At 52.8% G+C, this 14385-nt stretch overlaps 1 protein-coding gene across 5 annotated transcripts in view; it reads right to left on the reverse strand.

Annotated features, from left to right (window-relative positions):
* The window catches only part of PAX5 (paired box 5), a 210517-nt gene extending 197185 nt beyond the window's left edge, over positions 1-13332 (reverse strand). The window contains exons 1-2 of one of the 5 annotated variants that reach the window (XM_021066090.1): positions 12870-13327; positions 5489-5712 (exon numbers count right to left, since the gene is read on the reverse strand). In XM_021066090.1, coding sequence (XP_020921749.1) covers positions 5489-5531 — 43 coding nt within the window. In that variant the 5' untranslated portion in view covers positions 5532-5712; positions 12870-13327. Of the gene's footprint in view, positions 1-4603; positions 5434-5488; positions 6671-12869 lie in introns of those variants that run through there. The other 4 variants (XM_003122019.6, XM_021066095.1, XM_021066104.1 and 1 more) reach the window with 4 other exon arrangements.

Genomic DNA, 14385 nt, shown 5'->3' on the forward strand with positions numbered 1-14385 from the left:
CACACTGTGTTTCCCTTAGTTGCTAGCATTCTCTTTGTAATGGTTTTTAACAATGGCATATGTGAAGACCTCACTCTTTACCAGGCACACAACTTATTGCATACATGATGCTGAGGTCAAAGGAAGATCCTAGAGAGAAATTACATTTCACTATATGTGAAATTGAAAGAGATTTTAAAATATGAAACTCCTTTCCTTTTAACAAATACCTTTAAAAGTGAAAAGGACTACTCTAATAAAACTAAATCTCAGGAAAAATATTTTCTTTAAATCAGCAATCTGATTCAAGGGCTAAGGACTTGAAAAAAAAAATTGAATACTATTTGCAGAGTATGGAGACAAAACCCAACCACTGCCTTCATAAAAACCCTTTCTTGAAGAAGGTGAGGCTCATACCTCAATAAAGATGGAGAAAAAAAGAAACAAAAAAGGTGAGGCTGACCATGTACCCTCTCAGAGCACACAAAAGAAGTGGGTCAAAGGATCACATTTCACTCGGATGCATCAGGATTTGTTATGAAGGAGTTTCCCTGGAATTTTTGGAATGTTTTGCAATTGACAAGCAGATTTAAGTTGGTTCAGGGAAAATAAAGAAGGCCAAGAAGGTTTCGGAGTCCCAGGTTTTACAAGGGCTCTGGGATGGATTTTAAGAGTCTAGGAAAGTATCTCCTCCACCCATTAAGCTCCCTTCTCTTATATCAAGGTCCATCTGGAAGGAAACAGGGATCCAAGTAAATGAAGAGCCAACCCAGTAAGCACAGAGTGATCCAGCGTAGCAAATCATTGACCTTGTAGCTGTTAATCAGCCACTAACTGACGTTGCTAAGAACTGTCAAAAGCCAAAAGCCAAGTGCAAGCATTTACCAATGCTGCTGGCAGCTCAGAGACCACGGAGAAAATCTCCTCCTAAACTGGGACTTGCCCAGGACTGGACTATAGCGGAGAAGGCAGGGCATCTCTGAGGTCTCACACACACACACACACACACACACACACACACACACACTCCAACTCTAAAACATAAAATAGCCACCTCATCTCAGCTATTCTCCCCAGCGCTCAACTAATATCCAGATTCATGAACAATATCTGAAATAGAGGGGAAAAACTCCCAACAACATAATCTATTTCCTAAAAACAGCCAAAGCAATTCACTAAAGTTTCCCATGAGCGTCCGCATTGACTATTTCCTCAAATTTCCAAGCTCAGGCTGATTTCAAGGAAAAAAACAATTTTATAGATAACAACAGTACTTAATTCTAGTTCTAAGCTGAATTTCTCTCTGATTTTCAAAATGCACTTTCATCAGTTTGGATCGTTCTAAAACACTCCGGACATAAAAAGGAAAACCATCCCGAAGAGAATTTTGCAGTTAGGAACACAACTGCATAGTTCACCTGAAACAGAAAGACTGTGGTCAAGGATCTTAAGAAAGCTTTGTTCTGGGGTTGGGAGCACCTAATAAAAAAGGGTTGTATGGATCTTTCAATAACAGGCTGGATTTAAGAAGAGAGTAAATTCAAAATTGGTACAAACTCCATCCGAGAGGAGGAAAAGGAAGCTAAAATCACCTGGCACCCTTTTGGGATAACCTATTGGTCCAGGCATTTGGGCCATCTGCAATGGCCTGTTCCTCGTACTACTGGCATTTGAAATCTTCTGCCCAAAACACAGTGGCAACTTTCAGAGGACTTATGTTCCCAAAGCAGTCCTGCAGGACATTTGTGAGCTTTGGAGACCCTTTGGATCATGGGGGAAAAATCCCCAAAAGTCAGACACTCTAGGTGACAGCAGGTCCCCACATTCCCTAGGTGTGACCACAAAGATCAAGCTAGCAATGCTCTTGCAGAGTCTGATCCGCATGTCCACAGCTGACACCAGACCTAGGATGACTGGGGAGCTTCCTACCTCCCTCAACGTCTGGTCCTCTTTACCTCTGTCCTAGTCCTGTCTAATATAGCACATCAAGAGTGGTGGATTAGTGATTTAAAACTGTGGTCTGGGAAGGCAATGCCTCCCACTTACCCTAAGATTGGAAATAAGGGAAACCAGAAACCTGAGAGAAGGGAAGAAACCAGGAAAAGAGGTGTGAGGGGAAAGGTACAAAGAGGGGAACCAAATGAGATGAGACAGACAGCAAGGCAAGAGCCTGGAAGGGAAGCCTCAGGTTAGAAACGTAGAGGAGGAAAAAAAAGGAATGGATTGGCCCCAACCGGCAGAGAAAAAGGAAAGAAAGCTGAAGGTGGTGTAGAGTGGGAGGCAAAAAGAGAGATGAGAAAACAGAGGAAGTCCAGCAAGGGGGCATTCAGAGAACATGGGACATCTAAGGAGGGGGACCTTTGTTTTCTGGGACCCCAGCTCCAGCCCTATACCTCCTCAGAGAAGCCAAGCTCCAGGCTTTGCTGCCTCTGGGCTCCAGCTGAGCAAAGGCTCAGCTTATGGGAGGTGCTGGGGGAAGAAGTGGACTCAGTGACACTTTTTAGGGCCAAGTAGAATTTACAGAAAGACTGACGCAGAGACAGATGCAAACAAACCAAGGCAAAGACCAGGAAACATATACGCAGATACAAGAGAAACCTAGCCCCTCCCCCACAGGGCAGATCAGCAGGATTTGGGGGGTGGGGGATGGCAGGGGAGAAGGGTTGAATTGCAGATGCCCCTGGGGCCTTTGTGACTCTGGTCTGGAAGGGGCCGGCCTCCACAGATGCTCCTCAGGCCCTGGTAAGGATATGCTGCCCATCAGTAGCCCCCCACCCCACCCCGTCCACACCCCCAAAGATCATGTCTGGTCAAAGGGTCTTGGGGAGAGAGTCTGTGCTGACTCAGTGGTAGTTTGGCCCAGGACTCACAGGGTCATTGAAATTCCTCCTATTGGCACCAAAGAAGATGAATGAAAGGACACACAAACATGCAAACAGGAACACAGGAAAAGGGCAGGGGTGAACTCTGTCTAATGGACTCTAAATGACAGACAGGTGCTGGCACACAGGGACAGTGAGGCCATGGATATAGATGTCCTCGAACAGACAGACAGCACCTCACACTTGCATGTAGCCACCCAGATGTCCACTGCCCGCTCTCTGGAATCTCAGTCCCTCTCTCTCCCCTTTGTGAAGCCTCAAAGACTTGTTCAAGCTGTGTCCATGTGAACTTCCTGTCAGTCCTTTGATCTCTCTGACCAATATCATACTCTGTAAAGTGAGCGTAGCTGAAAGTTTAGAAGACACTCAGGTAGGAGACTGGCCATAAAAGTGCCTTATAACTAGCAACCATAGCTAGGGGGTGAAGGCAAGGGAACTCAGAAGCCCAGCTCCTGCCCCTGCTCCTATACCACCTCCCCAGAGAGGCTGAACCACTTCAGGAGGGGAGAGGGGATGGGAGCTGGGGGAAGAAACTGACCCAGGCCAGGAAGGAAGACTGAGAAGAAGAGACTTGCTCTAAACCCCTACTAACCAAGCAACGTCTCAGGATCTATCGTGCATCCCTCCACCCAATTTCCAATAAAATGAGGCCCCACAGTGGGGCCTACATTGTGCAAGCAAATAGTTTTGGGCATTAGAGCCAAGGGCACTTCCAAAGAAGGCAGCTCTGGAAGCTAGGCGGGCTGGGGCCCAACCCCCACCGTGCTGCAGGGGAGACTGAAAATGGGAGGAGGGAGCACTTTTCAAGGAGGGGGCAGATGATAGCCAGGATGAGGAGGGACAGAGACAGGCATTAGCGGTTGGCTAATCACATCTGGAAGGAGCTGCCTTCTTCACCGTCAAGCACGGCCGAGAGACCAGGTCTGATGCTATCTCCCCAAGAGCCCAGGCAGGACCTTTGGGCCGTCAGGCTCTGCACAGTAGGAAGCAGTGAGGGTCTGCGGATTCCCGAAGGAGGCGAGGATAGAAGTGCAGGGGCCAGCCCTCCCCATTTTGTCCCTCGATGTCTCCTTGGCTGAGCTAAGGGCTTGGTCACCTCTCAGAGTATTGACCTTAAGTCGTTTGCTTTCTGGCTCCCTCCGCGAGATCAGAGCTTCCCTGGCGAGCCGGGCTAAGTCTGCGCAGGAGACGGCTGCTGGGGGCGCTGGGGTCACCGTGGACTGGAAACCGTTTTGTCACAGGCCCCAAATGGTGAGGAATCGTTTGGGTTGGGACCTGAGCAAGCGGCTCCTCTGCGCAAGTCTCCCCATGGCTTTGGTGGATAACCTCGGACTCGGGAAATTGACACAAAGAGAAACCGACTTGCCCGAAGCCAGCCCCTGCCGCCTAGACCAGCATTTCCCTGCTTACCAGGCCATTCGGCCCTCTGGGGCAGAAACGGACATATTCGTCCTGGAAAGCTTGCCTTCTTTCCAGCCGGGTCTCTACTGTCTTTGTTAAATAGGGGACCCAAGGCTAGGTAAGCAGGATCCCAGACTGTCTGAAGGCTTGGGGAGGGCTTCCAGTCAGAGAGCAACTCCCTGACCTGCGGCCCGTGGGGACCTGAGCTGGGGACTCGGCTGGATGCCGCTGAAGCCGAGCGCCTTGCATCGGCCCAGCTCTGCAACGCACAGAAGGGAAACACGATTCGTTCCACTTGGAATTTCCTAGAAACCTCCGAATCTAATCCAGTGTTAACTCACCGTGAGAAGAGCGTTCGTCTCACAGGAGGCTGTGCTAATGGGTGAACTGGCAGATCCTGGCGAGTCAGGCAGCAGGCCAGCCTCACCCTCGCCCAAAATGACCCTTCCCGTCTCCTACACACACAGCGTTTCTCAGAAGGTGAGGGCGCCGGTATGGTGACTAATTGGCTTCTTCTTCTTGATTTTTTTTTTTTTTTTTTTTAAGGAGAGAAGCCATCATGAGGCACACGTCCTGCTGAGAAGGACTTGATAGTGTCTTTAAGGGTCTCTATGAACTGGCGGCTTCCAAGCAGAAGCTCAGCTCAGGGACCACTACTTCGTTGATCTTTCAAATCCCACTCCTCAACTCCAGTACGCCTTTGGAGCTCTGGACCTGGAGTCCTCGCTTAGCTCTCAACCTCTTCCTCCACACATACAGGCACACAGGCACTGTTGGGGCCCCACTTTCCCTCCAAGCCGCAGTCTTGATCAGCCCCTCGGCTGAAAAAGGCGCCATCCGAGGTGGGCTGTGGGGCGCTGAGATTCAGACTGACCTCTCCCTACAACTTCCTGCTCTCCAATACCCTGGCCCAGAGCCCTCTCCGGGTTCGAGCCAGGATTCTCCTAGCACACAGAGATGTTGCTGCCAGAGCCCAGGAAAGGCGGCAGCTCGCTGCCTACACTACGCGTTGCTGGAGGCGGGATTCCTGGCTCCAGGTGCTCCAGCCCAGTCGACCAGGAGCGTTGTGTCACATCCCCTGCCTGGGAGACATGCAGTTTTCAAACTTGACTGCGCGGCCAGAGAAGTCCTGGGACCTCCCGTCCTTAGAACCTGCCCCGCGGTCCGGTACCCCCAACCCCCGTCCCGGCGGGAGAGTGAGAGAAGCGAGCTCGCCGCCTACTTACTATGCATGGATGCAAACGGGTCGTGCTTACAGTGTATTTCCATCGGGGCGCTCCAGACTGCAGGCCGGCCCAGGCTGCCGCCTCCCGGCGCCAAGGGGCTGCCCAGCGCGGCTAAAGAGCCTCGCCGCCAGGCCGGGGACTGTGCGAGCTGGGCTCAGAAAACACTGCTGGAGCTTCGGGGCCTCTCTCAAAGCCGCCCTGCCGCAGATTGCCGAGAGCTGCGCCTAGAGGCGGGAAACGGAGCTAGTGTAGTCCGGCTGGGAGCGGTGCGCCCAACTCCTGGTGGGTTCCCTCCCAGGTTGGCTCAGGCGGCGGCTCCGCACTCTGCCGGGAGTAGCTGCGGCCAAGGCGCCCGCAGCTTCGGGGGCATATTTTAGGGGCCCGCCTCCGGGACGGCCTGCAGCCCCCACCCCCGGCCTCCTGTTCGAGCGGCTTCAAGGAGGCCTGCGGGACACACAGCCCTTGGCTTCACTCGGGGGACAGCGAGGCCCACGGGCTGCCAGGCTGGTTCCGAGGCCTCGATGCCTCTGGAGTCTTTCCTCGATCCCCCAGTTCCCACCGGATCCTTTCTCTTTCTGCTTCTTTGAGTTTGTGGGGCTCTGACTTGCGGCTTCAATCTCTCCCCACCCGACTCTCCGACGTCTCCGACGAAGTTGCAAAGAACTTCCTCTCTGGCGGCGCTGGGGTCCCGGCGGGTTCCAAGACGCTTTTACGCCACTGACGTTAGGGCCGCGACTCCGGAGCCTCCCGGAGCCTACAGCCCTCAGACCCTGGGACCCACTGCCTTCAAAGTTCCCGCGTCCCCTGCTGCTCCCCCATGGCTGAGACCAGGAATGGGGACAACAGCGACGGTCTTCTCGCCTGAGTATCTGTCTCGCACCCACCAACTATTCGAGCTTCATTTGCCTTCTCCCAGGGGTCTGATTCGACTGTCTTTCAGTTGCCTCTTCCGGGACGGCCGCCGCGCCTGCTCCAGGCATAGAGCGAGGGACAGAGAAGAGAGAGTAAGGTCTCCACCAAGGCCGCCGGGGACTGCCGGTTCTGAGATGCAACGTCTGTCGGCTTTGACTGCCCGCGCTTCCGCCGCCGCCGCCTCCAGCGCTAGCCCTCCGCCTGCTCGGCGCGCACAGTGCGCCACCGCGCCGCCCCGGAGCCGCTTTCAGGACCCGCTGCGTGTGGACAGCGCCGCCCGGGGCTCAGCCTCCCTCCGGGCGGGGGCGGGGGCGGGGCGGGGGCTATCCTGCCAATCACGCTTCATCAAGCCAATCAGAGCTGTGGCAGCCGGCTCTGACCCGAGGCACCGCCGCATTGGCTGAGCAATCGGCGGGCTCCGCCTGATTAGCCGATACCTGGGCAATGAGAGAGAATGGGGGGCGGGGCCCGGGCGGCGGCGCCACGTTCATTGACAAACGCGCGGAGCGAAGGCCTAGTGAAGCGCGGATTGGGGGAGGGGGAAAGGGATCCACACAGTGCCTGGAGAGTCCCGAGGAAGGTCCAGCGGGAGCCTGGCCTCCCCGCCTAGGCACTGGGTCTCTGGGAGGCCCTGAAGGATTGGGGACAGTCAAGGGGAGGGTGGGAGTGAAGGTGGGGAATAGTCTCCAGAAAACATTCAACATACGCACAAAACGGATGTTGGAGGAAAACGAGGAGCTCAGTAGAGATCCACCTTTAAATCTAAGCACCTTTAAATCAGACTCGCAAAGGAAAGGTAGAGTACGCACACCTGCTCCGTTCTGACCTATTTCCTCATCTGAAAAATGGGCAGAGTGGGCTTACCTAGTCTTCAATGAAGGCTCCTTCCAGCAGAAATATTTCATAGTTTTATCAAGCACCTACTAAGTCGATGCCGCCACCTTCTAGTCCATCCTTCTCTCTCGTTCTAACTGAAGGGCCCCCAATTCTAAGCTGAACTTAGGCAGAAACGTAGAGGGGGGAAGTCTTACACTCCTTCAAAGTTAGTGATCAGGTTGCTCCTCAGGGAGAGGTCTCTCTGAGACTTTGGACCACTGAGCCCTGAGCCCTTCTTTCCGGCCTCAGACCAGAAGCTGCCAGACGCTTTGGGGCTAGTGATGCTCGCAGCTGAAGGCTTTTTCTTCAGGGACGATTCTGCATCTGGAGCAAGGCTTCTTGGGAACTGAATGAACTCAGTCGCTTCCAGTGCTAATGAGAATCTGGACGCCCGACCGGTGGGAGGGTGAATTTAATCTGCTGCAAGGGCCGTGCAAAGCTGATCTAGCGTGCTACTACGCTGCAGCTTTTAGTTGTTGAGAAAACCCGACTTTTCCTCTCCTGGGGAAGTTCTTGCTGCTCTTAAGACAAAATGAATGGATTTCAAGCAGAACCCTTTTGGTCCAGAAGGGTAGGGTCTTTGAGCCGCAAGACTCAGTTTCTCCAGGATGTGAAGCCCTGGGACCACAATCGAAAGAAGTGGACTTTGAAAGGGAAGCATATGACAGCCATTCTACACCTAGGAGGCAATAGTTTTGTGAGTGCCTATGTGTGCAGCAGCCCAACCCTGGCAGAGTCACTAAAGACTTACCCTGTCCCAGCAGATGGGGGAGTGGTCCCAAGACCCACTGCTTCAAATTCATAAGCAATGATCTTATAATATTAAACATAAATCCACCAAAACAAGGGCTCTGAGATGCCTGCTCTGGACCTGGGCTTATAAGGAGGACAGAGCACAGGCTGATCCTGGGAGGACTCCCAGGTCATTCTCTACCTCAGTCTCCCTTCTCTCTACTTCTGCCCAATTTCTCACACTCTGACATGGGGTCAACCCTCAGACCCACTTTCTGTTCCTGTCCTAGGCCCTGTTGCCTCTGGCACTAACACCATCTCCACCCCCTCCAGGGCACAACTGTGAAAAATAGCCCCAGGAAGACCTCTGGGGGACCAGGAGGTTGCAGTATGCAGTGAGGTGGAGTGGCTGTATGACCTCGCCTTTTCTGGAAATCTGCCTGTCCAGATCTTTGACCCTCCACCTTGGAGCAGGAAGATCACATGTTGTAGAGGGACCAGGATGAGTTAGGGTTCTTGAGTTTGCTCCACCCATGGAGCTCAATGGATCAGAAGTGGACTGAAAATTGGACATGGTGGCTCTGCATTTCCAAGAGGTGGGAGTATGGGGAAGCCCTTAGGATACAGCCAGTGACACCTCCACCTCCAGCTCCACTCCAGTTAAGGCCTAGAAACTTGGATTCTAAAGTCTTAGAGCAAAAATAGCCCTGAGCCTATGCCTTCCCCATTTTACAGGTGCAAAACCTGAGGCCAAGATGGGAAGCAAGATGTCTAAGGTCACATAGCAAGTCTAGAGTAGAAGAAGGACTCTGAGCTGGAAAATTCCATCTCAGAAGGGTTTCTCCATTTTTGGAATGGCAGGGTAGTTTTTTTTTTTTTGGGGGGGGGGATACCCAGCTAGGATATATCCACCATACAAACCAATTTTCCTTCTGATACCAGTATATGGCTTGGACTGAATCCCTGAAGCACAGACAGGGTTGAACAGAACCACATATACTACTCAGACAGGAATATCTTAGATTCCCATTTCACATAGAAGGCTTTCAGCTTCAGGACGGTGTTGGGCAGCCTAACCTAGGCAGTGAGAGCATCCCCCTTTCTCATCTTGTGCTGCACAAGGCAGAGGGAGTTTCCCTCTGGGTAGGGGGTTATTCACAGCTGCCTGAGCATGCCAGCCTCCTGGAACTTCTAACACCAAGAAATGCCATCAGATATTCTGGCCACTTAATCCAGCCTTATAGACCACCAAATGGAGGCCCCCAAAATTACTTGACTATACCAAGATAACACAGTGATTCCTTGACCCAGCCAGGCACTGCACCTCAGTCCTGCCTCTGAAAGCTCACAAGTCTTGGTCCAGGAAAGAGAGGCTATCAGAGAACTGGTCTCCACGCCACTGCACTGAATGAGGTAGGGCATCGCTGTGCGGCGGCACAACAGTCGGGTGGGGGTGGTTTCCTTCCCCAGCAGCAAGACTTTGGGCCAGGACCTGTACTAAGTGGTGGAGACCAGAGATGAATGAAACCCTCAGGGAAGAAATTCAATTTGTGTAAATCAAGTTGCCTTTCAAAGTTTCGCTACTGAAAGAAAGCCCATTGAGAATAATGTTTGAGAAGCCACCTTCAAAGGATGTACTCTGAATACACTCACTCTCCACCATCCCCTCTCACTCCCCCTGGACCAGTCCCTCCAATGCCCAGTGGCAGCATCTGGGGCTTTGGGGCTGCCATAGTGCTCAATGGGTTTGAGATCTGACTCCTGCAGCCAGGTTCAGCCCATTTCCCTGCTCTTGCTTTTGGTAAAACAAGGCCAACAGGGCTCAGATTTCTTGCTCAGCTTGAGAAAGCCAGAGATGCTGAAGCAGTGCTGTCTATACTCGGTGGGTCCTTCCTAACTCTCACTTTAAAGGCATCAAAGATAGAAAGCCACTGAACCTAAGTTACATAGCTAGTTGGGTCAGAGCCCATTCTTGCACGTTTCCTGTACCAGGATCAGAGGTCTGCTCTGCCAGGTCCAAATCTGTTTGCAGGAATTGTTGAAGTGGGAGAAAAAGGGGGAGGATTTATCCAGATTTTTCAAGAACTGTGTACAGTGCCTTCATCAGTGTTTGTTATCATTAGTGTACACCCCAAAGGCCAGTGGCTCTGGGACTACATTTATCTCTCCAAAAGGTGGGTCCCCCTTCTTCTAGAGCTCAGCTTTCCCAAGTGCCTGATGGAGACCCCTGAGATGAGAACTTTCAAGGTTTTGAAAAATGAAGATCCATAGGTAGAGGGTATTATCATTCCACCAGGCTCTTTCCAGAGCTAGGGCAATAGATGGATGCCAAGGTCCATGCAGGCAGTGTTCAGCCTGTGGTCTCCCTGGCCTTGGGTATCCTCAACTCCTACTTCAGCCAACTTGCTTAATTGTCATTTTTTTCCAAGGGGGCAGGGGAATTGGGAGGGCAGTGGGGCTCTATCACCTTTTCCAGCAAAAAATGAGAGGATTAAGGGCAGAAAAATTACCTTCCAGTCCTACTCCCTCCATATCTTCTTCTGTATGACCTCAAAAAAGTCCCTGCCCACCCCCCCACCCCCAGTTTCTCCTTTTTTGGTACCACAAGGAAGAGACCGGGCAGAAACATCCTTAAGTGTCTCCTTGCTCAGTTCTGATCTCACTTGCTCTTGAGCTTACAGCTACCAGGGTATACATGCCTTCCTCATTATCCTGATGGGGAAACAGGTAGAGAGAAGGCACAGAATACAGTTGGGAAGGAAGGAAAGGGCCATTAAAAAGGCCTCGAAATTGGGAGACAGGAGAAGCCCAAGCAAAACCCCCCAAACAAGACCTGGATTCCCCCGGCCTGCCCAGTTTTTTACTTCTCCCTTCTTCCCTTCGCTGGGGCCCCCGGCCGGCCGGCGCTGACTGGCGGAAGTGTAGTGTTACCTGACATAACGCCCTTTCCCGGCAAGGCCCTTACCCATCCTGTCCGTGAAGAGGGGGCGTGGCTCTCCAGATTGTTAAACCCTGGCCAGCCTAGGGGCCCCCAGCCCCACCCAGGCCTGTCTCACAGAGGAATGAAATGCTTTATTGATTAAACGATTATTCAGGCGATTGAACTAATCAAAGTGCCCCATCGACCGCCATGAATTACATTCTTCGTAGACAGCGTGTCAGGAGAGGCAGCCAGGCCAGCCGGGCCGACCTCTCCTGGACCCTCACAGGCCTCTGACCCCATTCCCAACACGTACTTCCCTAGTCCCCAGTGCAGACACCTCTCAAGTCTCACCCACTAAAGGACCCACTACTTTGCCATGGGGAAAGTGGGGCTGGAGCTGAAGGGGTTTTCGGGTTCCCTTTTCCTGAGTCTTCACCCTGGGGAGTCTTCTTCAATTTCTGGTGGCTTAGATTCCTGCCTTCCCTTCTTTTCCATTTTGAGTTTGGAAACACATACGTGCCTAGGGACTTGTCCTGGGTTTGAGATACAAGTTCACCACCCCACCCCCCCCATTCCGACCTGTATTTAGGGTTGGGGTAGAGGTGGGGGCTCACAGACCCATAGGGCTAGGAGAAGGGGAGTTCTGTCAGGACCTGAAGTGTGTTTGGAAGAGGGTTTAGCACCTTTGGCTTAATGAGTAAAAGAGGCTCTCATACCTGGCTTCTACCTCAGAGCAGACAGAGGCCATCTGCTGCCTGCCACCTTCTCTCAGCCATAAACACACCCTGCAACCCACAGTCTGGGCCGATGGGAGGCACACTATGCCCCGTGCCAGGAAGGCCTCTGTACATACAAATTCAGAGCTGGATGTCCAGTTTGGGCACACACTTGTCCATGCACTTGTGCTCTCCTCATGGCATCCACAAGATAAAACCTGAGCACACAGTACACACACACACACACACACACACACACGCAGGCACACACGCACACACCGGTGTCAGAGGCTTCTCTAGGTAAGAGCTAAGGCAAGTTGGGGGTGGGGGTCCCTAGAAATATCATGACATAGGTAGCCTGCCTCTTCTCACTTGCCAAGGTTGTGCCTGCAACAGGAGACCCTTTCATACAAATGGTAGGATCAACAGGACCCATAGAGTGAAGAAGTGTACACTACATACTGAAGGGCTGCACATCTCCATGCCTGTTCTCTCAACAGAATGGAACCTGAGCCTGACTGATGGCACGCTTAGCCCAACAGACCCACACAAGCCCTAGATCCATCTTGCGCCTAGAGGCAGGCACTTTTGTGTACGGTGGCATATATACAGTGAACAGCTGTTGACATCCAAAAAGTGGAGGGGTGGGTGTAATCATCTTATTCTCGCTTCCCAAATCACTTGGGATGTGACGGGTAAACACAGACCCTTAAAGGAGTAGATATACACTCAGACAGTCATCCAAATTATGTATATACCACTCATACACACATGTTCTAGATACTCAAGAGTACCCAGGAATGCAAACTCATAAACACATATTAATACACTCATGAATATAAAGACACACACACAGGCACAAAGGTTCTTCAACACACACTCAAAATTGTTGATAATATCTACACAGGGACACATAAACTGTCACTTCCGCACACTCTGAGCCCCTGTGTAAACACACAGACCCAAACCAACTTTCAGAGCCCCAGAAAAGCACCCACATAAACAATCAGAAATAGAGAAAAACACAGGCAAACTCGCAGACACTTGGACTGATGCAGAAGTGTGTGAACAGACTGATGAAAAGAAACGTGCCGCAGACAGACGCGCAGTCAATCCTTGCGAAAATGAGGCGCACCCCCTCCCCCAGGGCCGAGGAGCTTGTGGAGTAGCGCGGGTCTGGGTCTCTGAGTTAGCGCGTCTAGAGCCGGTATCGCGGTCCTACCTGTCCTGCCGGTCCGAGGAGTCGGGTAATTTTTCTCTAAATCCATTTTGATTTTTCAGAACTTGATGGAATGGACAGGGGGGGAAAGTTTCCACTTTTTTTTGTGCTTCCTTTTTTTTTTCTTTTTCTTTTCTTTTTTTTTTTCTTTTTTTTTTTTTTTTTTTTTTTTTGGTGCCAGGGGCCGCTCACAGGTCGGAATAATTCAAGCCTTCCGCTCCCCCGCCGAGCTGGGGTAGCTGATCACTGAGCTGAAACTAAACGTTTTAGGTGGAAAAAAAGCGTCCGAAGGCACCGTGAAATGATTAAGGAACTAAAGAGCTTCTCGCCATGTGAGATCATGTCCTGTTCTCGCCAACATCACAAGATGTCCCCAGACACGCCGCGCCCCCAGCGTGCCGCCCCGCACTGCCGGCGGCGGTCTGGGAAAGGGTGTCCGCGCTGTGCGGCCCGGCCTGTTCAGCTGGCCAGACGGGGCGGGCCGGGCCGGACCGGGCCGGGCCGGGCCGGAGCAGTGCGGGAGGCCGGGAGAGCAGCAATGCCGCCGCCGCGCCGCCTTGGACTTTTATAGGGGGCTGGGGGGGAGGGAAGGAAGGCTTCAGACAGAGCCCGGCGCTAGCCCGCGCTCTAACGGGAAGAGGCCGACTGTAGGCGAGCCGGGAGCCCTGACCTCGCAGCCGCACCTTCCACCCACCCCTGCGTCTGGGTGTCGCGGCCCTCTGCTCTGTGCGCGTGGCCGGTGACCCCTTTAGGTGAAAACCCCACCACGTAAGAGGGTGCAGACTGCCTTTTTTGTTTTTAAAGAAATTAACCACTCTGCCAAGCAGGTGCATTTAAAAGGGATACAGAGACAAGCAGTGTTGACAGGCGTAGAGGGGGGCGTTCCAGTTTTCTCAGATTCACCCCTAGGGCGGCGCCCGCCCCCAGAGTTCCAGCCACTCCGTTCGCACCCGGATTTGCAGCTCTAGTGCTATTGCTGTGTCCCGGACTCTAATGCGGTGCCAGAACCCTAGAGCGCCCGCGTCCCACTCCTAGTCCCAGAGCCCGTCCACACACCATGTCCAATTCTGACCCCGAGCATAGACGCTAAGCTGTAAAATGATGGAGATAAAATCCGGGCCTCCGCTTTGGAGCACCCGGGCTGAGCAGAATCATTTTAGGAGGTCCTGGAGATTGGCGGGAGTCCCGGACACCTTACCCAGGCCCATAAGTGGATCCCTTTGCCCTCCAGCCCGGAGACCTTGAGGCGTCCCCGAGCCCCGAGACTTGATTTCCGAGGGGCATTCAGCCCAAGAGAGACCGGGCAGAGGTTTGGCATGGCCAACCCACTCTCTTCCGCCCCAGGCTCAAGTCTCCCCTCCCCTCTCTTCTCCCCAGTGCCGAGTCCAGCTGCTCAGCTTGGCCACTGGAAGACCGTGGGGCCCCGCTGTGGGGTGGTCGCAGGGGCAAGGTTCTTCAGGGCGGGGGAACGATGTGCAGGAGGACTCTTGGCCGGCCGGACAATGGCAGTTTCGAAAAG

The sequence above is a fragment of the Sus scrofa genome, chromosome 1 (genome assembly GCF_000003025.6).
Source record: "Sus scrofa isolate TJ Tabasco breed Duroc chromosome 1, Sscrofa11.1, whole genome shotgun sequence".
NCBI lineage: Eukaryota > Metazoa > Chordata > Mammalia > Artiodactyla > Suidae > Sus > Sus scrofa.